This window comes from Garra rufa, chromosome 21, assembly GCF_049309525.1.
Source record: "Garra rufa chromosome 21, GarRuf1.0, whole genome shotgun sequence".
NCBI classification, from domain to species: domain Eukaryota; kingdom Metazoa; phylum Chordata; class Actinopteri; order Cypriniformes; family Cyprinidae; genus Garra; species Garra rufa.
This window is the reverse complement of record NC_133381.1, coordinates 25,918,735-25,946,615: the sequence shown is the minus strand read 5'-3', so window position 1 is coordinate 25,946,615 and position 27,881 is coordinate 25,918,735. Positions and strand designations below refer to the sequence as shown.

General features: G+C 37.8%; 1 protein-coding gene across 1 annotated transcript; it reads left to right on the top strand.

The window, feature by feature from the left end:
* The first annotated feature begins 378 nt into the window (after positions 1–378).
* Positions 379–24,499, top strand: ndnfl (neuron-derived neurotrophic factor, like). The gene is made up of 4 exons (XM_073827421.1): positions 379–608; positions 9,866–10,063; positions 20,360–20,484; positions 22,450–24,499. Exons 2-4 carry the CDS (start codon positions 9,903–9,905, stop codon positions 23,874–23,876), a joined length of 1,713 nt encoding a protein of 570 aa, XP_073683522.1. The 5' UTR covers positions 379–608; positions 9,866–9,902; the 3' UTR covers positions 23,877–24,499.
* Positions 24,500–27,881: the final 3,382 nt, after the last annotated feature.

The window sequence follows — 27,881 nt, the reverse complement described above, 5'->3', positions numbered from 1 at the left end:
TACTGTTTGTAATGATGTTTATGCTTTGGGTTTCTATGAGAATTAATGGAAATGATCTTTGGTGTAGGTCCCCAAATGTAATTAACACATCCCTATGTAATCTTCAAACACACACACATCTCCAAACACCCTCCCCAATTCTCTCAGTAATTACTCCACACACACACACACACACACACACACACACATACACTACCACCCCTCTTCCAACGACATCCCTTCACCAAGAGACTTTCTCCATCCTTCCATCCATCATCTATCTCTTCTCTCTCTCTCACATACACACAGTCCACATGCGCATGTGTCTGTTTGACTAGCGCGCCTCAGTTATCAGACTGCACCGATCTGGGTCGGGGGGAGAGAAAAGAGGAGAGAAAAGGAGAGGAAACGAGAGAAGAAAGAGGATAAGGGAGAAAGAAGAGAGGAGAGGGTGGGAGGGCTTTTCTTTTTTTTTCTTTCTTTCCCTCTATCCTCAGGACTCCAGCAGGACAGGGGAGTTTCTGTGACTCTGAGCACCAGTGCAGAAGACATCAGACCCATTTACTTCTGCTCCTCTTCACCTCTCCTGCTTGCTTTCTTTAAAGTGAACGTCCTGAGCGCTGGCTGAGGTAAGTACATGCGATTGCACGTTTGTGTGTCTGTGATTACATGCCAACTAGTAAAGCATGGTGCTGGCAATTCCAAAGTCATGGGTTCAATTCTCTGTGAAGACATAAAGTAATAAATTGTGCATTTTAAATGCAAGTTGCTTTGTAGAATAAAAAGTAGACATGTTTAGTAAAATGGAAGACCTTTTTCTTCAATCGATAGATTCTTTGCCCCATCACTTTGTTACATGAGACTGGGATCATCCCCTCTTTCTGGATGCGTGTGTCTTTACTCATGTCTCTTTGACCACTAAATAGCCCATAAGTACAGCCGTGAGATAGTCTGTGGTTTGGGATGGTGGTTCAGTTTCAGGGAAATCCAGAACAGCTCACAAACTCCTCATAGTGTGGATGAAACTCGAACTGAATCACAATATCTGAAAAAAAAACAAAAAAACAATAGACATGATGTAAATCTGATAGCATTGAATAAATGTGACAACATTCAAATCTTATAATATAAATATTATAGTAATATAAAATCTAAAAATATATATAAAAATGTAAAATACAGCCTATAAAAATATATAAAAAGTAGAATTCTGTTAAATTTTATGATAACATATCCTCCTTAAGTAGCGTTGTACATTGAATTCAATTTTGAGTGCAAGACAGAGACAGCAAGGAAATAAAGACAAAGCAATTAGTGTTACTTGACTTGTTGAAGTCGACAATTAGATCTTGAGTTCATGGCCATCATATATTTCTCCCTCAGTCATTCACTAGACCCTTTTTCTCTCCGTCTGAGCACATCTCTGTCTATTTGCCCCCCTACGGCCCACATCTTTGCATGAGTTCTCAGTTTTCATTCTATACCATTCAAGTTTGGAGTCCTTTTCTGTCTTTCTGTCTCTCTTTTCCACCTCTCTCCCTTTTTTCTCTCTCTCTTTTATATCTGGCTCCCTTGGGAGCAGTCAGGACCCCTGCAAAGAGCATGTGTCACATGACACCACAGCCACCAACGCCATCAACAAGCCCTCCAACAAATCGAGAGCGAGAGAGAGAGTGTGTACAGTAATACGAGCTCGCCGAACACAGTAAACAGAGATTGAGAGATAAAGAAAGAAATAAAATTGGTGCGAGATTTACTGAACGAACAGACGGTGTACTATAAAGACAGCGTGAAAATGTGAATGGTCATATATGGGCAAACCCAGTTATTGGGTTGTTTTGACTCAGCGGTTGGGTTAAATGTTTAAACCAAGCTTCTGGGTTGTTTTATTTAACTCAAGTTTTTTTTTTTTTATTACTATATTTCTTGCTTAAAATGAACCCAAACTAGGTTGGAAATTAGCATTTATTAATATGTTCAATAAATGAACATGTATTAATCAGTTGAATAAATAATTATTAAATAATAAACATTTTTAAATTGCTTAATGTTTTGATTATTGCTGTTCTCTCTAGTAAACAATTGTTGAGTTAAATAAAATTACCCAAGGGGTAAACGCTCAATCCACATTTTACCCAGTGCTGGGTCTTATTTATTTACTTAACTGTTTTGAATGTTGATGATAATAATAAAAATGTTTCTTGAACAGCAAATGAGCATATTAGAATGCTTTATGAAGGATCATGTGACACTGAAGCCTGGAGTAATGATGCTAAAAATGTTGTTTTGAAATCACAGAAATAAATTACATTTTAAAATATATTCAAATAGAAACAGCTATTTTAAATAGTGCAAAATATATATGTGCAAAATTGTATTACTTATACATAAATATTACATATATAAACATTTTGTATGGGCTAGATATATATTTTAATATATAATATTTTTCCAATTTCTAATAGGTTTGATATGTTTTTATTTTATATCACAATATGTTTCATATATGGACATTTAATATATGTACATATATTATATTTGCATATAGATCTGATGAAACAGCTACAGTAAATTTTATTTATTTATTTATTTGTTTTACAACCTATTTTTAGTTCATTTTAGGCCAGCCATATGTGACCCTGGACCACAAAACCAGTCTTAAGTAGCATGGTTATATTTGTAGCAATAGCCAAAAATACATTGGGTCAAATTATTGCTTTTTCTTTTATGCCAAAAATAATTCGGATGTTAAGTAAAGATCCTGTGCCAAGAAGATATTTTGTAAATTTCCTACCATAAATATGTCAAAACTTATAAATTGCTAAAACTTTCATTTGGACAACTTTAAAGGTGATTTTCTCAATATTTAGATTTTGTTTTGCACCCTCAGATTCCAGATTTTCAAATAGTTGTATCTCGTCCAAATATTGACCTATCCTAATGAACAGTACATCAATGAAAAGCTTATTTATTTAACATTCAGATGGATATTTCATTTATGGACAATTTATGGGTCATTTATTTAACCCAGCATTTTTTAGATCAAAGAATTCGGCCTACTTTAAGACAATTCATATTTTTGCATTATAAAATGTGACCCTGGCCCAAAAAAAAAAAAAAAAAAACAGTTATAAGGGTCACTTTCTTGAAAATAAGGTTTATAGAACATCTGAAAGCTGAATAAATAAGCTTTCCATTAACGTATCCTTTGTTAGGAAAGAAAAATATTGAGAAAATTGCCTTGCTGTCCAAGTTGTCCAAATGAAGTTTTTAGAAATGCATTTTACTAATCACAAATTAAGTTTTGATATATTTACGGTAGGACATTTACAAAATATCTTCATGGAACATGATCTTTACTTAATATCCTAATGATTTTTGGCAAAAAAGAACAATCAATCATTCTGACTATTACTACAAATATACCCATGCTACTTAAGACTGGTTTTGTGGTCCAGGGTCACAAATTATTTTTATATTTTACCATGAAGAGTCCAGGCATCCCACTCCCTTTATTCTCAAAGGCAATTCTCATTACTGCAATACAGTTGTTGTTGTTGTTGTTACACATTTTTTATATTTTTATTAAATGAAAAAAGCGAAAAACACCACTTTCGAAAAAGTAATTAAATCATGTAAATATTTCAAGAATTGAAAAATATTTAAACAATATAAATGTAAAAAATATAAAAAATATATAATTATTGTTTGCATTACAATAATGACGATTTACCTTTTTTTAATGGAAATAAACATTTTTAGTTCTTTTGATTTTGGTGGAAAATACACCCAAACGTAAGACCTACATGGAGGTTTTATGACTATCCACCCAGCTTTTTCGCGTATTTATGTGGACGTGTCAAATTTGTCTTCCATTTTCTTTCTACACTTCCTTCCATCCCTTCCTCCTCCCGTCTTTCTCTCTCACCTCCTACGCCCTTGTTCGGCTCCTCCCTCCTTCACTCTCCCTTTTACCTCATTTTTTCTCTTTCTCACCTTCGCTGTCTTTTTTTCACCTTTCTTAATCCCTCTCTTCATCTTCCTGGACATTTTCCCGCTCCCATCTCGCTCTCTCTCTCTCTCTCTCTCTCTTCCCTTCACACTTTCCTTGCATCCTTCTTTTCCACCCCCTCCATCCTTCTCTTCTGTTTCTAATGAGGGCCTGTTCAGCAGTCATAATCAGAGCAGAGGTTGTGTGATGAGAGAGCGCGTCGCGTCTGAGGCGCGTTCACTCCGCCGCCTGTCATCCGATCTACGGGGCAACGTTTCCCCAGCGACAACCATGCGTGTTGTTATGGGGACACTTTTCAGCATGACGGCTTTGATCGCAGTCTCTCTCTCCCCGGGGACGTGAACTCACATCACTGGGCCCATCAGCTGCAGATAAACACCGATTGAACATCTGAAGAGTTTCAAACTTCCTCAACTCTCCCCCACAGCCGCCGCTCGGCGGTGTTCAGATTACCTCCAGGTGCTGTTTTGGTCGGTTTTGTTCTTTTTGTCGATGGATTTTTATACAAGCAAAGCAGCCTGCTGTTCGTACATAATGAGAGGAGTTGAATTATATTTCCACGGTAAACCAATTTGATGTCGCCTGTTAAAAATAGAGACAGATTCAAGTGAGTGTTTGCCAGGCATCACTGAAGTGCCGCTCTCGCTTCTGTGTGGAGTGTCAAAGCGGAGAGCACTGAGTGTTAGCGGATAGCAAATTTTCTTTGCTCATATAAATAATTCTCTCTGAATAAAGGCAAATGTTTCCCGCTATCAATGAATCATCAGCTGGGATGAGGCTAACTTCTCTCTCTCGTCCTCTCGCGTTTTCTTCCCTCTCTCTCCCTCTCTCTCATCTTGCCCTCACAACAGATGGAGTGTGAGAATCAACTGATTGACTGATAGCTCTGTTCTTCGCTTGTCAGCCGTAATGAATAACCTTTGTGCTGAATGTCGGTAGAAACACAAGTCAGTTTGTCAGCACCTTGGGAGATAAATAACAGCACTGTCATCTAACACATCAGCCCCGAGTGCAGATCTTCCCAGGATTTTGCCTGGGAATGTGAGTTTCAGCCGTCAGAGTTGGATTTTGACAGGTTTTAGAAGATTTTAATCTTAATTTTAATTTAAAGCTGGCAGTTTATCTCCAACTTTCACATCAAGGACAAGGCAGATGTTTTAAGTATGATGGATTTACACTTTGTGAAATGAGATAAAGTCGAAATTCTGCTGAATGATCAGCTCTTTTGAAACTTCCAGATGTCCTCATTTGTCTTGCAGCTTTCATAAGCCAAGCGTGAGCCGTTTGTAATCTAAATAGATGGATTGACTGACAAGATACGGTAAATCAGCTTTTCACTTCAGTCTGTAAGCTTATGTGTTTTTCCTGTAATAAATAGTATGCCAAATGAGTCGAACGGTGGCTGGTGAACAATATCTGAATGACACATTGCGTCTGCGGAGATTGTGAAGTGTGCAACCAGTGGACCATCAGTTTCTAAATGTTAAAAAACGTAAATGGCAGACAACTGTGAGTCAGATGTCTTCAAGTGCTATACCAAAAATTTTTACTTCTTTTCTGAATATCAGTAGTGTTTTCGGAAATTATACCTTAGTTTTGCACATTTTTCAAACAGTGTTGCTGTTAGTATGTCAGGGGTCAAGGCAGTGTTGCACATTACTAAAAAAAAGTAATTAGCTTTAGTTACTAGTTATTTCTCACAAATAGTAACTGAGTCAGTAAGTGAGTTACATCATTACAAAAGTAATTACCAAGAAAAGTAACTATTGTGTTACTTAAAAAAAAAATGTTTAAATATGTCAAATAACTTGGATGTCCCAATATTAAATATGGTAAATGAATAAAAGATTGTACGCTAATCTACACTATTTTAATGTTGCTGTGGGACAATCTAAGAGACAGCTTCCAGGGGCTAAATATCACGTTATGGGGTCGCTTAAAAATTGCAGACATGAAAAACATCCCATTGTTAACATTGTTAACCCTCTGGGGTCGAAGACAGCACCGGTGCAGTCTGTCTCGATTTTTTCTAGATGACTGCGAAAACAACTAAAATATTCTGTCATTTTGACTACAAAGAGTCTACTTTTATTTGTGTATAGCATAATTACAAGAAAACAATGTACTTTTATAAAATAAACAGGGTGCGTTCTCTGCCGTCTCAGTCTCCTCTCTTCACAGACACGTAAATAAAACAACCGGATTCTCCTCGAATACATGCCTCACAGAAATGAGAAATATATGTCTAGAAATCTTGAAATGTCTACTTTAAAATGAAGTAAGTAAAGTAAGTCACAAAAAATATTCTCTGATAAAGTAATCCATATGATACCAACGCGAGCTCCAGTATTTCCCATCTAAACTCATCTCTAATATAATCACTCCCACAAGCGGCTCCACTTTTCAAACTTTAAACATACACATGAGACGCCCATGTAGGTAAACGCCCACATGAACTCTGTAAAAAAAACGTGAACATTCATCAAGTTCATCTCAACTACTTTTCATTTCTGGAAGAGTCACTGAGAAGAATAAGCCAAAACTTACCTCAGAAAAAGAGCGCAACGTAAAAATGATAGCAACACCACATTTTATTGCTAGTAATGGTAATGGTGTAACAGGGTCATTCGTTTGATTGCTCGTTACTAAAAAAAAAAATAATGCTGTTAGTAATGCTGTTTATTTATAACGCTGTTACTCTCATCACTGGTCAAAGGACAGTGCAAACATGCTCAGATCTTAAAAAGTTCTTACATTTCTTTTAAAGTCTTTAAGACTAGTATGGCTTAATATAACAACAATTATGCCTCGTACTGAAATATGTAGTAGAAATCCCATGAAAGATTTACTTTATTTAAAAATCCACATAATTTTATTCATATTTAGGACTATGGGGGAGCGCCATTATGATGTGAAATGGTTGCTATTTTTACCAAAACACAACTTGGAAAATAAAATACTGATACAATGACTGCAGCTACTGAAAGACCTTGCAGGTAGAGATGGACATAAGCGAAGGCTTAAACCAAATGCCGTACTATCGCTTTTCCCCCACAAGGAGTCTAAACACCCAAGTTAAATCCACTCTTTCGGTGGCTGCGACACCATGATAAGTGTCAGCATGTTTACATCCTCACAGAATGGCATCTAGCATTTCTTGTCTCTGCCATTTGTAAGATCTTTCAGTAGCTGTGGTCTACTAAAAGCCTCTAAGGCATCAGGGCTAAAGTGTAGAGAACAAAGACGCAGGTCTTTAGGAAGGTTTATTTAGCCACAGGCACATTCCCATTCTTTTCTGTTCTTCTTATCGCCAGGAAAGCAGTGAAAACTTACATTGCTTCTCTTGTTGCCCTTAGACTAAAAATTAACACTACAAGCCGCAATATGTGGCATCATATCAGTATTTTATTTCCAGTCATGAAAATAATTGTCACGATTCAGGCAGGAACACACGAACAACGACGTAATAAAAATAAGAGTATTTAATAAATCCAATGGAAAACAGGCAGACACAGGAACACGGAGTGGTAACATCAAAGACCGACAGAATGCAGGGGAAAACACACACCTTAAATAGACAGACTGATTACAAACATCCAGGTGACAACAATGAGGGAGAAACCAAAACACTCAGATCTGCGGGGGGAATTGATGGGAGAAACCAACATGAAAGTCCGGGGGTGTGACATTACCTCCCCCTCCCGGAAGGCACGTCCTCGTGCCGACAAACAGGAAAAAAAAAAAAAAACAGCACAAAGTCTTAGGAGGGGGCTTTGGTGGAGGACAGACTCCCGGGAGGAGGGCACAAGATGGAGTCCAGGGTGGTGACGGAATAGTCCATGGAGGTGATGACGGAGGGAGGAGCCAAGGAGGTGACAGGAGGAGGCTGGAGCAGGAGGAGCCAGGTGTGACCCAGGCCGCAGCCATGATGTAATCCTACGGTGGAGCCAATGGAGGGAGGAGCCATGGTGGAGGAGAGGCTGACGACTCCATGGGGCCGACCGACGGAGGCGGAGCAGGTGGTGGGAGAGCCTGAGGCGGAGACGGAGAGCCGATGATCTTGGGCGACACCGCGGATCCGGAGGGCCAAGGCGGAACCCAAGGCTCTGGCGACCAAGGCGGAGATGGAGATCCGGAGGTCCGCGGCGGAGCCGGAGCGACAGAGGGCCGAGGCTGTGCCCGCGGGAGGGAGGAGGTCCACAAAGCCAGTGGGACGGAGCGACGAGGCACAGCCGGAGGAGTAGAGTCCAGAGGCGAAGGTGGGGTGACGACTGACCAGGGCGGAGCCGGAGGGACGATGGAGCCCGGTGGAGCTGGAGGACCGACGGGCGACGGCGGAGACGAGGGAGCAGAGAGCCGGGGTGGAGCCGCAGGGTCGGAGGGCCGAGGCGGAGTCCAGGACTCTGAGGCTGGAGGCGATGGTGAGGGATCCTCCAGCCATGACACCGATGGAGACTGGCAGACCCGCGGCGAACCCACTGCACAGATGGTGGGCTGAGTGTGAGCAAGGGGACAGACAGAAGACAGCGGGGATTCTGGAAGGCTGGGCGGAACCAGCGGAGATACAGGATGGCTGGACGAAACCAGCGGAGATTCAGGCATAGACAGAAGAGGGAGGGTGGGTGGGAAATCCAGGCAGACAGGTATTTCCGTGACAAAGTCTATTAAGTCCCCAGAGTTGTGCTCATGCTCACCCCCAGTGGTGGTGCAGTGGGCAGGGCTCTCTACCGCCCTCTCTTGCTCCACGAAGCACTCCACCATCGCAGATGTAGTGGCCGGCTCTCGCACCTGGTCGGAAGTTATGACCCTGTCGCGCTCCATACTGCTGTCGCTCCGGGCTCAGGCTTCCCGTCTACGAAGGGCTCAGGCTCGTAATCCGCGGGTCAGGGTGGCTGGCTGGGTTCTGGGTCTGGAGTGACACTGACGAGGTTCTCCTGGGAACGGGTGGGAAACGAGGGTTTGTTTCTCGCCAGTGTCCACTCCACAAACGCGGCGAAGTCCGCTCGAGGGCCGTCCTCGGACGACGGCGCTCTGCATGACGCGTTGAGGCTTGCGTCATAGAACGCACAGATTGCGTCGTCCGGATAGCAGGTGGTATGAGCTACGAGCTGGAACATCAACGTGTAGCCCTCGAGCGGTAATTCCCCCTGCTTCAGCCGAAGAAGGATAAATTCCGGACGGAGTAGGGGATCCATAGAAAACACACGACGGAAACAAAAGACTGGAAAAAACAAACTGGAAACAAAACGGAGGTGAACACGCAAAAATAACTGTATTGGTCGGTCTTTCTGTCACGATTCAGGCAGGAACACACAAACAACGACGTAATAAAAATAAAATTATTTAATAAATCCAATGGAAAACAGGCAGACACAGGAACACGGAGTGGTAACATCAAAGACCGACAGAGCCAACATCCAGGTGACAACAATGAGGGAGAAACCAAAACACTCAGATCTGCGGTGGGAATTGATGGGAGAAACCAACATGAAAGTCCGGGGGTGTGACAATAATGGTGCTCCCCATAGTCTAAAATATGTATAAAACGATGTGGGTTTTTTAAATAACGTAAACCTTTCATGGGTTTTCTACTACAAATTTCAGTAAGAGACATCATTTACGTTATATTAAGCCATACAAGTCTTAATACCCAGGGTTCCCTTTAATCAAATTTAGTACATACTAAGTATGAGAAGTGTGTATATGAAGGGAGAACTGACCACTGTAGTTCTATCAAATTAAAAAGTTAGGAAAACCGTTGTTGTCCTTTAAAACCATCCTTCTGCTTTTCAATGTAATATTCTATCAAAAGAGGTTTAAAAGAAAATTATAAAAGCTTTTACCTCGTTTGAACTAGCAATCTCTGTTTTTCAGGCAAGTGCAAGCAAGCGGCCGTTTGTGTAGGACAAGGATGGCTCACTCCTGGTGTCTCTGCCTGGCCGTGGCCCTCTTTTCTGGTCCCGGCACCATCCATGCCCTAGCACCTGAAAATGAAGTGACATTACACCCTACAACATGGCTGAGTGAAAACAGAGTCACACCAGTACATCTGCCTAAAGGACGTGCTCGCAGGTAAAAAAAAAAAAAAACACACATACTGACAGTGGAAAATATATAGAATGAAGAATTTCTCCACTAAGAGGCAGGTACACTAAAATGGCTCAAGAAAAGAATGAAATAAAAACAAAGATTGTGTATGTTTTGCTGTTTCTAACTGCAGTAGAGAAGAAATGAAAGAGTGCAAGAGTTTAAACCAACATTGTAGTCCCCCAGAGAGATCACTTATTCTGCATGATCACTTGGCAGGGACTAGTCTTGTCTGAAAATCACAACAAACTGATATCTGTCCTCTCCAGTATTGGCGTTTCAAACACCCAGGAGGCCACAATGGGATATAAATAGCTGTGTAGAAAAAATATTAAGTATATATATATATTATGGTATACTAATAGAATTATATATATTTTGATATTATTATTATTATGGTAACACTTTACAATGAGGTTCATTAGTTAACTACATTAGTTAACATGAACTAAGAATGAATAAAATTCTACATTTATTAATCTTAGTTCATGTTAATTTCAGCATTTACTAATGCATTATTAAAATCACAAGTTGTGTTTGTAACAAGAGCAAACAATGAACGACTGCATTTTTATTAACTGAGAGTAATAAATAGTGTAATAAATGTATTGTTAATTGTTTGTTCATATTAGTTAATACATTAACTAGTCTTAAGGTGAGACACTGCAGGTGAATAGGGTAAAAAAAACTAATAGTTATCACCTTACTTACCCAGTTGATTGATTACATTGATAATTGCAAGCATTTTTTGTATTGCAAGTTTTCTAAAATGTTAGGTTTAAATATGCAAATGAGGCATTATTTGATGAAATATGTGCTAATTTGCATACATTTCTAGTATAAAAATCTAAAAACTGCCAGTTTCAAAATTCTTGACATATTAGAGTCAAATGAAAAATTTTGGGTATCTCATTTCATCATACCATAATTAGGAAAAAAATTAGAACGGACAGGAAACAGTATACATTTTTTTACTATTTTTGAGGAAAAAAAATGTAAAGTTTGGTGTGTGTAAGTGTTACTGAAGTAGAGATTTATGGCTTATGTAGAAGAAAAAACTAATTTTGAGAAAAATGAAGTGCTATAAAAGAGACTCTTAACAGGGTTTTCTGGATGTTTTCTTTCCACTAGTCTGTAAAAAACACTTTATCTCAAACTTGATAGGTGCATGAAAAAACAGCATTTTTGACTAGTGTCTCCCCTTAAGATACATAACAACACAAGCTCTTTTTGTGACATTCTGAAATCAATAATTAATAATTAGTCACTTATTTCCTCCTGTCTGTTTGATTCTTGTTAATCGGCTTAAAATTTTGCCACAGATTTCCCAGTTTCCACTCTATCAAACCCACTAAATTCAAGCAGCTAAAATTGCAGCTTTCTTTTTCCATTAGCAACACTAGCCAGTGAGAATCACAGTGAGAACTGCTCCCTCACCCGTAACAGAGGTGGTGTCAGGCTTCAGACTGAGCGCGAGAACGAGAGAAAGCGAGGGAAGAGCAGAATGAGTTTCAATGCACAGCCGCAGGGCAGGAGCCGCTGATCATAAATCAAATTAATTAATCTATTAAAAGATTGTAACTGTGCCTTCCATACAAATCTTGTACTAAAAATGGCATTAAAAGGATAAGGGATGGACACACCTGAAGTGTACCTGCCTCAAACTAAATCCATGACCCTTTGTTTTGTTGTTGTCAAGGTCAAAGTTAAACCTGATTACCAGAAGAATGAAATCAATAATATGATAATGTGCCATGCCGGTGTGCCAGCGGCATGCAAATAAGAGATCCAAATCACATTTAACAAACGCTGAGTCTTAAATCTAATGTCTGACTATTTCCATAGTAATAATATAATGAGCAGTTCAAGATGCAGAAAACCATTGACTGAAGGCAGGGTTTCAAGGTCAGAGGAAGTGGCGGTTGCCAAATGGCTGGTGTTACCAGAATGCACCGAGGGAGGTTCACCAGATTCTGCCCAGTGTGATGTTATTCGCAGAGGGGGAGTGAATGTGTTTCCTGCCTGAGCGGAGCACGCTACAGTGATGCTGCACCTGGCATCAGCTGTGATCTGTAAACATTAGGGTTTGTGGAGATGCATATCTAAACGACAGCGACGGATCGATAGAAGCTTATCGGAGATCAGTCATTCTGGAGTCACTGCTTTTGTTTCTCCTCACCTTCATTAGCAGATCAACCAGGGCAAACAACAGCAGTCAAACAGTCCCCAAGGAAGCTCTGCGGCATGTTATTTAATCATACAATTAATTAGTCACACACTATTTAGAATTACATTTCTTTTTCCCTGAAGTGCATTGTTTTGTTCCAAAACAGTCATCATTTGTGACCCTACTGTTGTTTTTGGCGGCCGGTTTTAATTTTAGTTTTAGTCTAGTCTTTGTGTGAAGCTGTCATTTTAGTTTTTATTAGTTTTAGTCACGTTCATACTCTTTTTAGTCTAGTCAAGCTTTAGTCAACTAAAAGTCTGAGCATTTTAGTCTTATTTTAGTCAGAATTACCCATGACTATTTTCGTCTAGTTTTAGTCAATAAAAATTTTAGTCTCTTTTTAGTAATGCAATTTTATTTAACCCAGTCAATATAGTATAAGTACCTAGTAGTATAGACGAAACCAATGTTTTCATTTAGCCAAACCCATTTCAAACAAGGTTATCTTATTATATTATTGTTACCTTATAGCAGGGATCATCAAATCTGGACCTCGAGATCCATTTTCCTGCTGAGTTTAGCTCTTACCCTAATCAAACACACCTGAGCATGCTAATCAAGGTCTTCAGGATCATTAGAGAATAACAGGTAAGTGAGTGTGATCAGGGTTGGAGCTAAACTCTGCAGCGCATTGGACCTCCAGGGTAAGATTTGGGGAACCCTGCCTTATAGGCTCAAGAATACATCCATTCCAGACATGGAAGAAGCTCTAATTTGAATTTACAACAAAATCAAATAACAAGCCCCTTGCGCAGGTTTCAAGTGTTTCAATTCACTTTTTAGGAATAAATCATAACGAATAAATATGTACATGTGTAGTTTGTGCATGTTCATTTTGTAGTAATCCCCGCTTCACAAGCACTTCTAATTAATAATAATATTAGTCAGCTTAACAGTATTCTTAATTTACTTTGATCATCTGTGCCAACACGAATCATGCTTATATTTTTATAAGTTTATTTACAGATTAATTCATTTATACCTTGAGTAAGTAAAATATTTCTTATGGTTTTCGTAGCACAAATTGATCTATTTTATGCAACTGTCCAAAAATCGCTTGGGCATCTGGGACGCAAAAGAAACTTTTTCCACCTTTGACCACAAGATGTCATTAGTGTACAACGTGTTGAAAAGCTTTGAATAATGAACCTTTTTTACGATAGAGTTGAGGGGAACGCTTCGAAGAAATGTCGTTTCTTCTTTTTCTCCCAAAGACGAACCCCAGCTGGCCGGCCATCGGTCCGTTTATCTGTGTCAGACTTAACTTCGTTTGTAGTCGTCTTCTATCTAGATAATGCCGCGAGTGTATGGCAAGCCGTTTTAGCATAAAATACACTTTTCCTTACTAGTCATAATTCTGTTTTGACTAGTCATAATTCCAATTCCAGATATCTATCCTGCAATTTTGACTCGTCATAATTGCAATCAAGATATCTACAATGTTATTGTGACTAGTCATAATATGCATTGAAGATATCTACAATGTTAATTTGACTAGTCGTAATATCCATTAGAGATATCTCTAATGCTTTTATGACTAGCCATATTGTTCCATTAACTTCCATTGGAAAATATTTTCAGATATCTACAAATGAGTTTTGACTAGTAGAAATTGTAATTAAAGATATCTATAAATGAATTTTCACTAGGCAGAACTTTAATTAGAGATATCTCTAATTACATTTTTACTAGTGACAATGAAATTAGAGATATCTCTAATTGAGTTGCCACTAGTACAAATTATAATTCAAGATATCTCTAACTGTTTTTTTACTAGTCGTAATTCAATTGGAGATATCTTTAATTCGTCATTTTTAAAGATATCCACAAATACATTTGTAGATATCTGTAAATAATTTACTACTAGTCGAATTACAGTTGTAGATATCTTGAATTGGATTTTTGACTAGGCAAAACTTGATTAGAGATATCTTGAATTGGAATTCTTCCTAGTCAAAACTTATTTAAAGATATCTGCAATTTAATTCTGGATATCTCAATCAGATTTTCAACTAGGAGGATCTTTCTTTGGAGATATCCGCATTCAGCTTTGTGACTAGGAAGAATTTGAATGTAGATATCTAGAATTAACATTCTGACTAGTCAAAATTATTTTATAGATATCTTAATTGTGTACTCAAGCCACCCCTTTGCTAAGCCCCGCCTTAATCTTTAAGCAGTGTTGCCAGATCGGGTTGACGATTTCCAGCCCAAAAGCTCACCAAAATAATGTGATAGAATTGTATTGCCATGTCAAGGTTGATAAGGACCATTTTTATCTCTTTAAAAAAAGAATAATGACAAAATAAAATAAAGATAAATCAATTTCACAGGAATATGGATCAAAACAGTATATGCTTACAAAAAAATATGCTTACAATGTCCAAAAATCTTTTCAAAGTGGAAATTGACCTTATGCACGGAGCGTTCTTTAGAACTTCCGCATAAAGATAAGCCAGCTCGTAAACTTCAGCTGAAGCTCATTTTACACGTGTTATATTTTAGGTGTACACTCGTGAGACTCATCTACTGCCTCGTTCTTATCAGAAACTGAGAAAAAATATAATTGCAACATTATAAACAATGTAAGCGGCATGAAAATTCAGTTTCATTTTATTTAACAACATAATTTAAATAGCTAAATAATTTAAATGCGGAGCCTGGCAATCCCGTACTCTCCCTATCTTCATAGTTTTACATTTAAATGCTGACAGCTAAACACCATCATAATGTGTTTACGCTAACGTTAGCTAGCTAGCGATATTTCTCTTCAAGATAATCACTAAATTGCCTTCATAGTCATGAACAAATTTTTAAAATCTTTTATTATTTTCTAACTCTACAGCTGTGAAATAAAATGTACTTCAAGGACTCACTTTTCATTCATAAAAACCGCATCGGAAAAAAATGACTTTTCACAGAAAACGTCTTTTTTTGGCTAAAATAATATGGAATTACCGCACATAACCAATAGATGGCAGCAGAGGATTAGGCTATTTATTATGCAGCTGCCTTTCAAACTCCCTCTATTTTCAAGACGTCTTGCTTTTCGATTTATTATAAAATTACTAGTATAATAAATTGTATTACTTTTACCACCCTTAAGTATAGAGTATAGCAAGTGCAGAAAATCATTAAGCTCACACACAAACAGCCTATAAGGGTGAATTATTTAAATACTAATATAGTTCACTACAAATATGTTAAATATTTATGGGATAATAATTAAATAATGCACTCAATAAGAATCGATAGGAATTTGAAATACTTTATAAAATTGAATCTTTTAAAAATGTAATCTTGACTCGCGCATATTTAGCCGATTTACTCGCGAATTTTTTTTAAACTGGCATTTGTCATTCTTGAAACATGGACGTTTAGTCCTCTTAGATAAACAACACTTTTCTTCGATCGTGAATGTATTATGTAGAGAAAACGACCAAAGTACGCTCATATTACGGTACAGTACAGTTGACCTGAAATGACTTAGCTGGCTTGACTAAACAATGAAGTATTCCGTGCATAAGGTCAATTAACCGATGACTTTAACCCTTGGAAAAACACATGCATCATTTTCAATGTCCACAGTAAAAATATGCAAATTTCTGTGCAAAAAGTGCACAATAAAGTGATTAGAAACAAATGTTATGTAGCTGGCATTTACGTTCATGCACACACCCACGACAGCCAAAAATGCGTTATTCATTGATGTATACTGTATGATAATAGAACAGAAAAAAATAAAATAATAAGAACAATTACCAACAATAATGTGCTAAACCTTGTCTTGTGCCTTATCTTCAGACAGAGCATGTATTTCATGAAGTACACATTTCAGAACATAATGCAAAATATGCAGAACATAAACTGTTGTTTAGTCCAGCAGCCAAAGCCAAGTTTACCAGAGTAGTCTGGACGGTGTAAAAGATCTTCTGACTCATCATTCCCATATTCAGTTTTTTTATTTTTTATTAACTGTTCATTAAATTGTTTTCTTATTTCAGTTACAATTATATTTATAAGTCTTCTATTCATCTCTCACCACGTATAATCCACGATGTGAGATTCGAGTCACTTAGACTTTTTATCGTGTAATCATTTAGGCCACTTTGCCATCGCAATTACTTAAAATGAATAAATGAGCTGCATATTCAAAATCTTGCCCGTTATAGCGTCAAAACCCCGTTACTCACAAGTCATCACATCTCAAAGACGTAAATTGATTGACAGGTCTCTGTTAAACTAAACCAGTTAGGGTTGCGCTAAGCAAAAATGAGTTGATGACTGCACTACACATTATATTACTGTGATACTTTGAGCTCGAACATATTAAAATAACATGACTAATGATAAAAGCGAAATAAAAAGCGGCTGATTGGGCTTTTTTTTTTTTAAAGCAGCCCAAATTTTGTCTATCCGCCCAATGCCTTATTCTCCGGTCCAAGCCGATCAAAAGAAGCCAAATTGGACGGAAACCCGCCCAATCTGGCAACACTGACTGTGGGCGGTGCTGAGGAAACGTAGTTTCACGTCACGCAACAGGAGATTCGACTAGGAGTAAATACAATGCAGATATCTTCAAATATATTTGGGACTAGTCGAAACGGAATTAGAGATATCTCTAATTACCTTTGCGGATATATGACGCGTCTTTTAAAGATATCTATAACACCATTACAGATATCTTAAATTGAGTTTTGACTAGTCAAAATATGTTTACAGATATCTTAAATCCGATTTCTTACTAGTGCAATTATATTTGCAGATATCTCTAATTGTCATTCTGACTAGTCAAATTATAATTATCACTCGTCAAAATACAATTAGAGATATCTGCAAATATAGTTATGGATAGTCTGAACAAAGGTTTAAATGCTAAAACGGCTTGCGATAGTGAGTGGTCTATCTAGATAATGCCGCGAGTGGGGCTTGAGAAAGTGACGTCGCCTGCGGTTTACGGTGCGTTCACACTACAGCGTCAAATCCACGCTCAGTGCCGCTAGCAACGCTACAACGCCACTGCTTTGGGGAGTGTCTAATTTAGGGCTGAGCACACCTCTGAAAAACAATGTTCACACCCTATTTATGTTCCATTGTCTTCTTTTAACGGCGGTTCGCAAACTGAACACTGGCATGTAATGAAAGCATGCAAAGTGCATTTACTTTTGCGTGACTTTGTCAATCATATGTGATTTCAGCTCAGTAATCCACCAGTTTCGAAAACACGCGTCATAATCTTCCCTTGCCTACTCTTCACAGCGATTGGTTGTCGCCGGCGTTTTGCGCTCGAAATTTGCATAAAGTTGAGGAATGCCCAACCTTTTGACGCTCTCAGCCGCTCTCAACGCTTTCTCCGCAACGCTTCCAATCCCAAAATGCACCACGCGACCGTTTACGCTCAACTTCCACATGAATGAATTGAAAACGCTCGCTTCGTCCCGCTCGCTACGTGCCAGTGTGAACGCACCGTTAGGCTAGAAGGGATACAGCTCTGGCTAAAAAAATAATAATAATAAAATAATTAAAAAAAAAAAATACAGCTCTGGCTACTGGGCATGCGCACATCAATCTAACGTTATAACATTTCGTTTCGTCTCGTTTTCGTCAACAAAAATGAAGAGACATTTTAGCATAGTTTTTATTTTGTAAACCACATTTAGTCTCGTTTTTATTCGTCAACGATATTGCATTAAACATTTAATTATAGTCATCGTCACATGACCAGCATTTTCGTTTCGTCTCGTCTGGTTTTCGTCACGTGATAAAGGTTCGTTGACGACGATATTAATTTTCGTTGACGAAAGCAACACAAAACCAGTCTTACGTAGCACGGGTATATTTGTAGCAATAGCCAAAAAATACACTGTATGGGCCAAAAGTAGTGATTTTTCTTTTATGCCAAATATCATTAGGATATTAAGTAAAGATGATGTTCCATGACGATATTTTGTACATTTTCTACTGTAAATGTATCAGAACTTTATTTTTGATTAGTGATATGCATTGCTAAGAACTTAATTTGGACAACTTTAAAGGTGATTTTCTCAAATATTTTGATATTTTTGCACCCTTAGCTTCGAGATTTTCAAATAGTTGTCTCAGCCAAATATTGTCCTATTCTAACAAACCATACATCAATGAAAAGCGTATTTATTCGGTATAAATCTCAATTTCAAAATCAAAACATTGACCCTCACGACTAGTTTTGTGGTGCAGGGTCACATTTAGCTTTAATTGACCAATTTTTTCACTCTCTCTCTGACCCTTCTATATAAAAGTATATAGATCAAATTCTAAATATTGTCATTATTTGCTCACACATGTTGTACTAAACCTGTATGCATTTCTTTGTGGAACACAAAAAAAGATATTTTGAAGAATGCTGGTAACCAAATACTTTTGGCAACCATTCGATTCCATTGTATGAAAAAAACAGATTTCTCAAAATATCTCCTCCGACGAAAAAAAGTCAGAGCCAAGAACAGCAAGATTGGCTGGACATTCTTATATTTTACTCTTATCTTTACTCTGGTGTTTAAAAATAATAATATGACTGAGTGGATCAAGTTTCTGAACGCTGAATAGGCGTTTACTCATAAATGTGGGCAGTCATGTGTTAAAGTCTTTGGGTTTCTGATGTCAGAAATACAATGATTTTGTAACAAGATATTTTTGCAGCTGAGGGCTGGCCACACACGTGAAGATTTTAAAGTTGATTTTAAAGTCCCCATGAAATCTAAAGTTAAAGTTAAGGTTATCTATAAGCTAGTGTGCTCCAAAACAAATTTTGAAAATCGTCTAGTGGGTTCCAGGACTTACAGTTGAGGTCAAAAGTTTACATACACCTTGCAGAATCTGCAAAATGTTAATTATTTGACCAAAATAAAAGGGAGCATACAAAATCCATGTTATTTTTTATTTAGTACTGACCTGAATAAAATATTTCATGTAAAAGACTATTACATATTAGTCCACAAGAGAAAATAATAGTTGAATTTATAAAAATTACCCAGTTTCAAAAGATTCCTAGTACTGTTTTGTTACCTGAATGATCCACAGCTGTTTTTTTTTTTTGTTTGTTTGTTTGTTTGTTTTTTGTTTAGTGATGTTGTTCATGAGTCCCTTGTTTGTCCTGAACAGTTAAACTGCCTGCTGTTCTTCATAAAAATACCTTAAGTGCCACAAATTCTTGAAAAACAATGCATTAAGAGCCAGGGGTGTAAACTTTTGAACAGAATGAAGATGTGTACATTTTTCCTTTTAGTACTGCCCTTCAGAAGCTACATACATGTTCTCCCGAAGACAAAATAAGTTAAATTTACCCTGATTTTAATGCATTGTGTCCTTATGCATCAATGAGCGTTTGAACCTTCTGTAATAGTTGCATATAAGTCCTTCAGTTGTCCTCATTGTTGGAAACGCTTCAAGTACACAAAAATGTTGAAAAGACAAAACATTTGTGGGACCTGAAGAACAGCAGGCAGTTTAACTGTTCGGGACAAACAATGGACTCATGAACAACGATCACCCATCACTAAAACAAAAAAAAAGAAGAAGCTGTGGATCTTTCAGGTATCAACACAGTGTTAGGAATCAAGTGTATGTAAACTTTTGAACGGGGTCATTTTTATAAATTCAACTATTATTTTCTCTTGTGGACTATATGTAAACATCCTTTATGTGAAATATCTTATTCAGGTCAGTACTAAATAAAAAATAACATGCATTTTGTATTTTATTCTGGTACAATAATTAACATTTAGCAGATTCTGCAAGGTGTATGTAAACTTTTGACCTCACATTATATATATAGTTTACAATAAGAAATATAGCCACATTGTGAGAGATGAGGAATATAAATAGAGTGAATTAGATTCTCTTGAGACATGGTTTTACTGGTGGAAATTGTTAAAGGAGACTGTTTGAGCAATTAATTTATGATTAATGGTTAATTTATGTAATATAAAAATAGATTTAGAGCTGTTATGAATAATTAGAGCAAACATGTCATATTTGCTGTGTCTAATACATACAGATATTGATCTGTGTTCCAGACTGTATTTCACACTAAAGAAGAAAGCCGATTTGCTGTCCGTTACTGTGAGCCCCTGTGCAGTGCCCATCGAATGGAGCTTGGCTGTTCGGACCCTGAAGGATAAACCGCCTAAGAAAGCACACTGTGAGTTTGTGTGTCTATGTATGCTTATTCATGGACTTGTGTCTGCTTGGAGGTATATTTGTGTATGCATGCAAACACGTACAAGTGTGTGTGTTTGTGTTTGGGGAGTGCTGGCATAGACCTAACCAGGGCTAACAGACAACTCAGGGATTTTGTATCCAAAGGGCGGATGGGTTACATCCCTTCAGAGGCTTTAATGAAGAAGCGAAGCAGTCGCTTGAGGCTCACTGATTTAATTAGCAGGTGTAAAACTGCTGTTGTGTTGCTTTAGGGCCTCTGTGGACATAAGATTCTCCTCTTATCCATCTCCAAATCTCCAGGCTGTTTCCCTGACAGAGCGAAGACAAGAAAGAAAAACATTTTCAAACAGAAACAAAGAGATGCAACATATGCAAGCGCAGTCTGGGTGGATAAACATTGACGTCTGTTTCTAATTTAAATTTTTAGTAACACTTTACAGTAAGAGTCTGTTTGTTAACATTTTAGGTTATAATTAGGTCTTGAGAGCTGACAAAGAAAAAAATCGAGGTTAACCCGGGCCACCCCTACATTTATGGTCAGGAAATATTTATGTGTCACTCTCTCTCATAGCTACACGATGAGTAGATAGGACCCATCATTTTGAGGTAAATGTGTTCAAAATATGAAAAATATGTGTGTAACTTTAAAGATTGTCACTACTGAACACCATTTTTCTATAATTATTCCATAACATTTAGTTTTTATATGTGTACAACTGTTCAGAACTGTGCTAGCTAACCATATGCTGATTAGCATCTTTGAGCTAGGTTCAAAAGTATCTAAAATTGCTACGACCGAAACATGTCTTTATTGTATTGGTAGTGACAAAAGGGAACACATAATCTTTTATTTGGGGTAAATAAACAAAATTTCAGTACATTTTTAGTATTTTAGTAGTGTTTTAGTATGTGTGTTACTGTAATGTGTTGCAGTCGCTACTAAAACATTACTGTCACTACCGAAACATGGGATGTTTTGTCAAAAATAAAGTATACTGAATTATCAGCTAAAAGTGTTTGGTACAATATATATTCAAACTAATGAATCCGTAAGTTTGAAATCAGTATGATCAACTGTTTGCATTTTACAAAGAAAAGTTGGATTAAAAATTAAACAAAAATCATAATTAACACTTGAAATATTGATAAAATTGCAATTGTTATTGATTTACCTCTGAAAATTCTTTAATAAAATAGAAAATATATTTACAAGGAAGATGTAAGCAAAATCTTACATCTTACAAAAATAGGTCAATATAACCCTTCTTATTAAATTATATATTACTTTTTCGGTAAAGGACAAATATTCTAAAGCTTTCTGGAAATAAAAAACTTGAATTAACTGTACAATTACTAGAAATGTGTACCTTGGATATTATACAATTTGCATACAAAATTTGTGGATTTTTTTTTCAAGACGTTATCATCTTTAAATGTTAAAATTAAATTAATATTTTTTACTCATAATGCTAGTCATAATGCATGTTCAAGCTATTCTGAGGCAAAAAGTATTCCACAATTAGCAATTATGTTAATTAATATTTGGAAGACACATTTGCTTCATGCATTTAACAGTACCAGAATAATCCTACTGATTTGATTTTGCATTGCATTTTATGGTGTCTACAATTCTGCACTCTGCTTTCGTAATCATGCGCATGTACTGAAATGAAGAGTTAGTCTGGCAGGCAAAGCAGCATTATAAAGTCATAAAGTGACATATAAATCATTTAGACTGTGAACTCAGGGGTCCCCATCTACACCTTTAAATTATTCACTTTGATTACCAAACGTTCCCTCTAAAAGTGTGCCGACAAAAGTAATGATGGTTTGCATGAAAAACAGGCTTATCCGTGCATGCCGCCCAAATGTTTTTAGCTCGCTTTTGATTAGAGCCGTCTTTTGAGTACGATTGATCTTGATCTGTAATGCTTCGTTTCTGCAGGGAGCTCGAAGAAGAGCATGCCTGAGGTTTGGTGGAGAGGTTCTGGAAGAGAGGTTAGGATTTACACCTACACCGGCAACGCCGTAGACACCTACACTGGTCCTGCCTACGCTCCGGCGTCCATCTACATCCTGCGGCTGAAATCAAACGAACAGGACACGCAGGTGTCGGTGTACCTCCATGAAGGTCCTGGTCCCTCGGGAGCTTTCCCGGAACTGCCGTCAGACCCCAGAGTGCACACTCTGGGGGTAGGCATGACCAGCGTCACCTTAAACTGGGCACCAAGCTCATCCGTAGTTGTTAAAGATGGTCATCGGCCACACCACGAATATTGCGTCTTAGTCAACCACAAACACAACTATCGAAGTCTTTGCGCTGCTCGTGAGGGAATCCGAAAGGAAATACAAAGTGTGCAGAAGAGACAGAGACGGGACAAACAAAGCAAGGAAGTTGTGTGGGCAACAATTAAAGACTGGTGGTGGCGGCAACCGGATGCACTCGGGGATCGCGAATCATCCACGAATGACAAGTTTGAGGACCCTGGATGTGTTTGCAGGGACTTTGAAAGTGTCTGCACGGTTTCAGACCTGCTTCCGGATACGCAGTACTACTTCGACGTGTTCGTAGTGGACAGGGTTAACGGCACAAGTGCGGCCTACACCGGAACTTTCACCCGCACGCACGAGGAAGCTCGTCCGGCCGTCACATCCTTACGGGAAGGCCAAGTCAAATGGGTCACCCTAAACGGGGACGCAAGCAATCTACAGGGGGATCAGTTTCGATTCAAACCTCGTGGGTGGCAACAAAATGGCCTCCTTACTTTGCACACCTGCAACGGCACTAGTAAAGTCAAGGTCACTGTCTTAAGCAAAGGACGGACTTTGACGTCTCAAGAGGTGGGACATCAGCTTGCCCAGATATGGTTGCACGGTGCCCCGTCGTACCTCATCCAGCTCCAGGCTTTGGCTCCAGGTTCCTCGTTGGCGATCCCTAAAGGCGATTCCAGCAAATCCAAATTCTGTCTGAAAATGCAGGCATCATCGGCGTACCACCGTCGAGCCGTGCCGGTGTTTCCCACCACGCTACAGATTAAGTCGTTCAACAAGTTGAGGACCTGCAACTCTGTCACTCTGGCCTGGATGGGGACCGAAGAGCGGAGTCTCTATTGCGTTTATCGGAGGCAGGTCCCACTTGACAGTAAGCACACCTCAACGGATCGTTGCATCGACCCAGAATCCCGTCCTGCCAATGAGAGAGTCCTCTGTAAGTACTTCCAGGAGTTGAACCCACGTCGGGCGGTCACAACAGCGGTGGTCGGTGAACTTGAACCAGGGATGTTATATGTGTTCGACGTTTATCTTATGAGACGCTGGGGACTTCCGATTAAGTACCACAGCAAGACGGTGAGAACCAGAAGCGAATGTTGAGTGGACATCTCAGAATCCATTGAAGGACTCAATGGAGAGACATTACGCCGCAAGGAAGCCATTGTAAGGCCAGAGAGGGAACTTTTGGGGGCCTTGATCTGGTACGGTGGAGGTCGAACATGACCATCGAAAGACATAAACACACATTAATATGCCAACACACAAACACACAAATACCAAGAGAGGTGAGACCAAGCTCACACCAGCAAAAACCAATTAACTTTACGATGTTCCCGTATTAATGTTTGTGTTGTTGTTGTGTGTGATGCCGTCTCTGTTGTTAATTATACAGTATTGAGTGTCTGAATAACAGAAACTCTCTCGTCTCTTAAACAAAAAGAGGACCGTGCCAAAATATGCAAGAGAAACAGCCGGAGGGCTTTGAGCACCAGTGCTAACCAGAGCTGTATCAGATCTCTCAATCTGCCACCAGTATCAGAGAAAGACACCGAGTGAGAGAGGGGCGAGAGAAAGGCGAAAGAGCTGTGTGAAGTCAGTGTGTTGATTATGCTCTGCTAAAGCATGCAGCAGGGAAAAAACGAGTTAGCAGTTCGCTTCGTTGTCTGTGATGTGATTGTTGTGCTGCGCTTCTGCGCACTAATAAAACACAGTTACCAACCAGACGTGAAGGTGATCTGTAGATGTTTCACACTTTGACATTCATCAAGGGCAATGGCTGTTCATGTTCCTGAATAATAAAATGGACTGAATTTAGAATTTACATGTGAAAGCAATTCAGTGTAGAGATGTTAGTAGCAAACACTGTGACAAAAGGAAAGTCTTAGTATTGATTATACAAATAGTAAACAGACATTGTAAGCTCTTATTAAATAATACAAATGTTTACGACGAACTTTGGATGCTGCAGTCCCACACAAAAGTGCTCTAGTGGCTCCCTCTGTCGTCTAAATGAGGAACAAACCCTGAACAGCTGCTGGATGTCCCAAAAACACTTGTGGGGATTTTGATGTAGTGACTTGAATCTTTTAAGTCGGTTCACTAAAGATTTGTTTACTGGCCGTTTTTACAGGTTAGATCGTTAGGACAGTAGGTGACAATATGTATTTTCACTCAAAATGAAAAATCCTTTGTGTTCCACGGTAAAGAATAAGTACACTCTTCAACACGGTAAGCATATGAGCCAGACTTCCAGAAATAATGAGAAGAATAACAACGTACAGTAAACAATAAAACTGTTTGCACTACAAACCAGTGTGTTCATAATTAATATAATATATTAATACAATATGGTAAGACTGACCAGTTTGCAATATCAAGCAGCAAAACAAGCTGTTTTATACAGTTAAAAATAGCTGGAGGTGGATGAGACCGGAAGCTAGCCGCCTAAAATTTACAAATGGCCGCGCCCAAATAAAGTGGACAGTTTTGATGGGGATGAAGTAAGGGTGAGTAAATATTTTTTTTTTTGGTAAACTATCCTTTTTGATCGACTGAAACAAGACCTATTTGTTATAAAATGCACATGTAATGAAGTTCAATGAGGTTTTATGTCATTTTAATTGCATGGTCATCAGTTATTTTATCATTTTACAGTTAATGTATTTCACTGCCTAAACATCAAACACTTGTTTCAGTCAACAAATGGTATTAATAATTTAGAAATTGTTGAAATTTATAGCATCCACCTTATTTTACCACAAGAACAGGCATGGCCATTTGTAAATTTTATGGGTCTGATGGTCTCTTTCGTGTCCAGCTATTTTTAACTGTACAAACCAGCTCGTTTTGCTGCTTGAAATTGCAAATTGGTGTCTTACCATATTATTTTAATGTATTATCAATATAGTGCAAACAGTTTTACAGTTTACTTCACGTTGTTATTCACGTTGAATTGCACTTACCTCACGAGTTTGTTCAGTTACCCAAATGCGCGGCGGTATTGGTGCCACTCGGATGTAAACAACAGCATGGATTGGAAGGTCAATGTACTACTGAATACATTGTTTGCTAATTTATGCCGTCTAAACCACAGAAAAAAAAATGTGTGGAAGCTGTTAAATATATTAAAGGACTTAGTAAGCAGGGAAGGGCACAGTTTTGACAAACTAAAGTTAATAGGTGCTAAAGACGTACCAGCAGTATTAATTAAGATATTAGCCTAATATTTCACCTATCTGACTGTAAATGATAAGAACAAACACGAAAGTTGTCAAGATTCTTGCCCTGGAAATCCTGGGGCCCGTTTCAGAAAGGAGGTTAAGTGAAAACTCTGAGTATGTTAACCCTGAAATGAGGGAAACTCTGGGTTTTCGGTTTCAGAATGGGAGGTATGTTAAACCTGAGAAAGCAGAGTAAGTCAAGCCCGTTTCTGAAAGAGAGGTAACTTATACTCAGAGTCAATTACCATGGCAACTTACTCTGTGAACCTAACCTGGTCGGGAGCAGGTTTTCTTCGGTAAACCCAGAGTTTCTTTCGGTCTCCTCCCCCTTTTTAAAGCGCAAGTGATGTTTAAATACATCATTCATTCATTTATGCTTCAAAAATGCTTTTCTTAATGAGTGTTTTGGAATGTAAATTTAGTGCATTTTACTTAAAACATGAAAAATAATCTTAATGCAACTGGAAACAAGATTATTTTTCTTACCCAATTGACAGATAATATTCAAAATAAGAAAAATACACTTAAAAGATTAAATAAACACCTTACACTGTACACTGTAAAAAAAATATATAAAAAATGAAATAAAGTGCAAAAACAATAATTTTACAGAGATAAGTTTTTACAGAAAAAAGTTATTTTACAGATTTTTCGTTGTTTCAATTATGATATTTAACTTTAATTTTAAATTTTTTGTTTGGCAGACACAGCTTCCAGTCATTTGACCGTTTTTTTACGGGACCTTTTTTACAGTATAAAACCTTTATTTTACAAAATTTCCCTTGTTTCAGTTACAATATTTCACTTAACTTTGTGGTTTTTGTTTGGCAGCTGTATCTGCCAGTGGTTTGACTGTTTTTTTACAGTGTAAAACCCTTATTTGACAGATTTTACCTAGATTACTACAATAAAAGCACTAAATGTTCTACAGAGAAACACTGTTATTTTACAAATCATTAAAATAAAAAAAACCTTCAATAAAGTTTCAAAGCATGCTCAAGGTGGAAAATGGACAGTTTTATTTAAAAGACAAAATACAAAGTCTTTACAAATGCCATATAAAATGTACATTTTAAATTTTTAGCTTTTTTTTTTAAAGAAATACAGCACAATTACATTTAAAATACTGTGCTGATGAAGAACATGGAACAGTTTCATCAGAATGTTTAATTAAATATATATTCAACTTAAGACAACTTCACTTGCAGAGAAAATATGTCCTGATAATTTACTCACCCCCATGTAATCCAAGATGTTCATGTCTTTCTTTCTTCAAATAAAAAAAAAAAGTAAAGTTTTTGAGGAAAATATTCCAGGATTTTTGCATATAGTGGACTACAATGGGTTGAAGTTGAAGTTTCCAGTGACCCTTATTCCTTGGCTGGGATCATGTAGAGCCCTCTGAAGGTGCATTGAAACTGAAATTTGGACCTTCAACCTGTTGGCTCCCATCGAAAATTGGAGAAAAATCCTGGAATGTTTTTTTCAAAAACCTTTTTGACAGAAAAAAGAAAGACATTTTGATTTAAGAATCTTTAGATTTTTTTTTTTTAATTGGAAACAACAAGACAATACTAAGTAAGAAAAGCATTTTTAGGTGCATTAATTTATTGCACATATTTTCATCATGCAGACACTGTCAAAGTGACAAAAATGGCATGTCCTTTCATAAATACGATTATTATTTATCATATAGTATAGGATTATTTTGATTAGACATGTGTATTTATTTGACCTGTGTCATTTTTAAATGGTAGTCAGAGCACATTAGTACAGACACTGTATGCAGAGCGGTAAAGAAAGTGTGCCTTGCTCTAATGCTCTTTCTGAGAATTTTAGTGTCATTGCCTACTGAGCACAAAGCCATCAAATATGAAGCTGATTG

Coding starts and splice junctions, on each gene's coding strand:
- ndnfl (XM_073827421.1), top strand. CDS start 9,903: ATGGCTCACTCCTGGTGTCTCTGCCTGGCCGTGGCCCTCTTTTCTGGT. Junction 10,064..20,359: donor CCTAAAGGACGTGCTCGCAG/GTAAAAAAAAAA, acceptor TCTGTGTTCCAG/ACTGTATTTCACACTAAAGA. Junction 20,485..22,449: donor ACCGCCTAAGAAAGCACACT/GTGAGTTTGTGT, acceptor TCGTTTCTGCAG/GGAGCTCGAAGAAGAGCATG.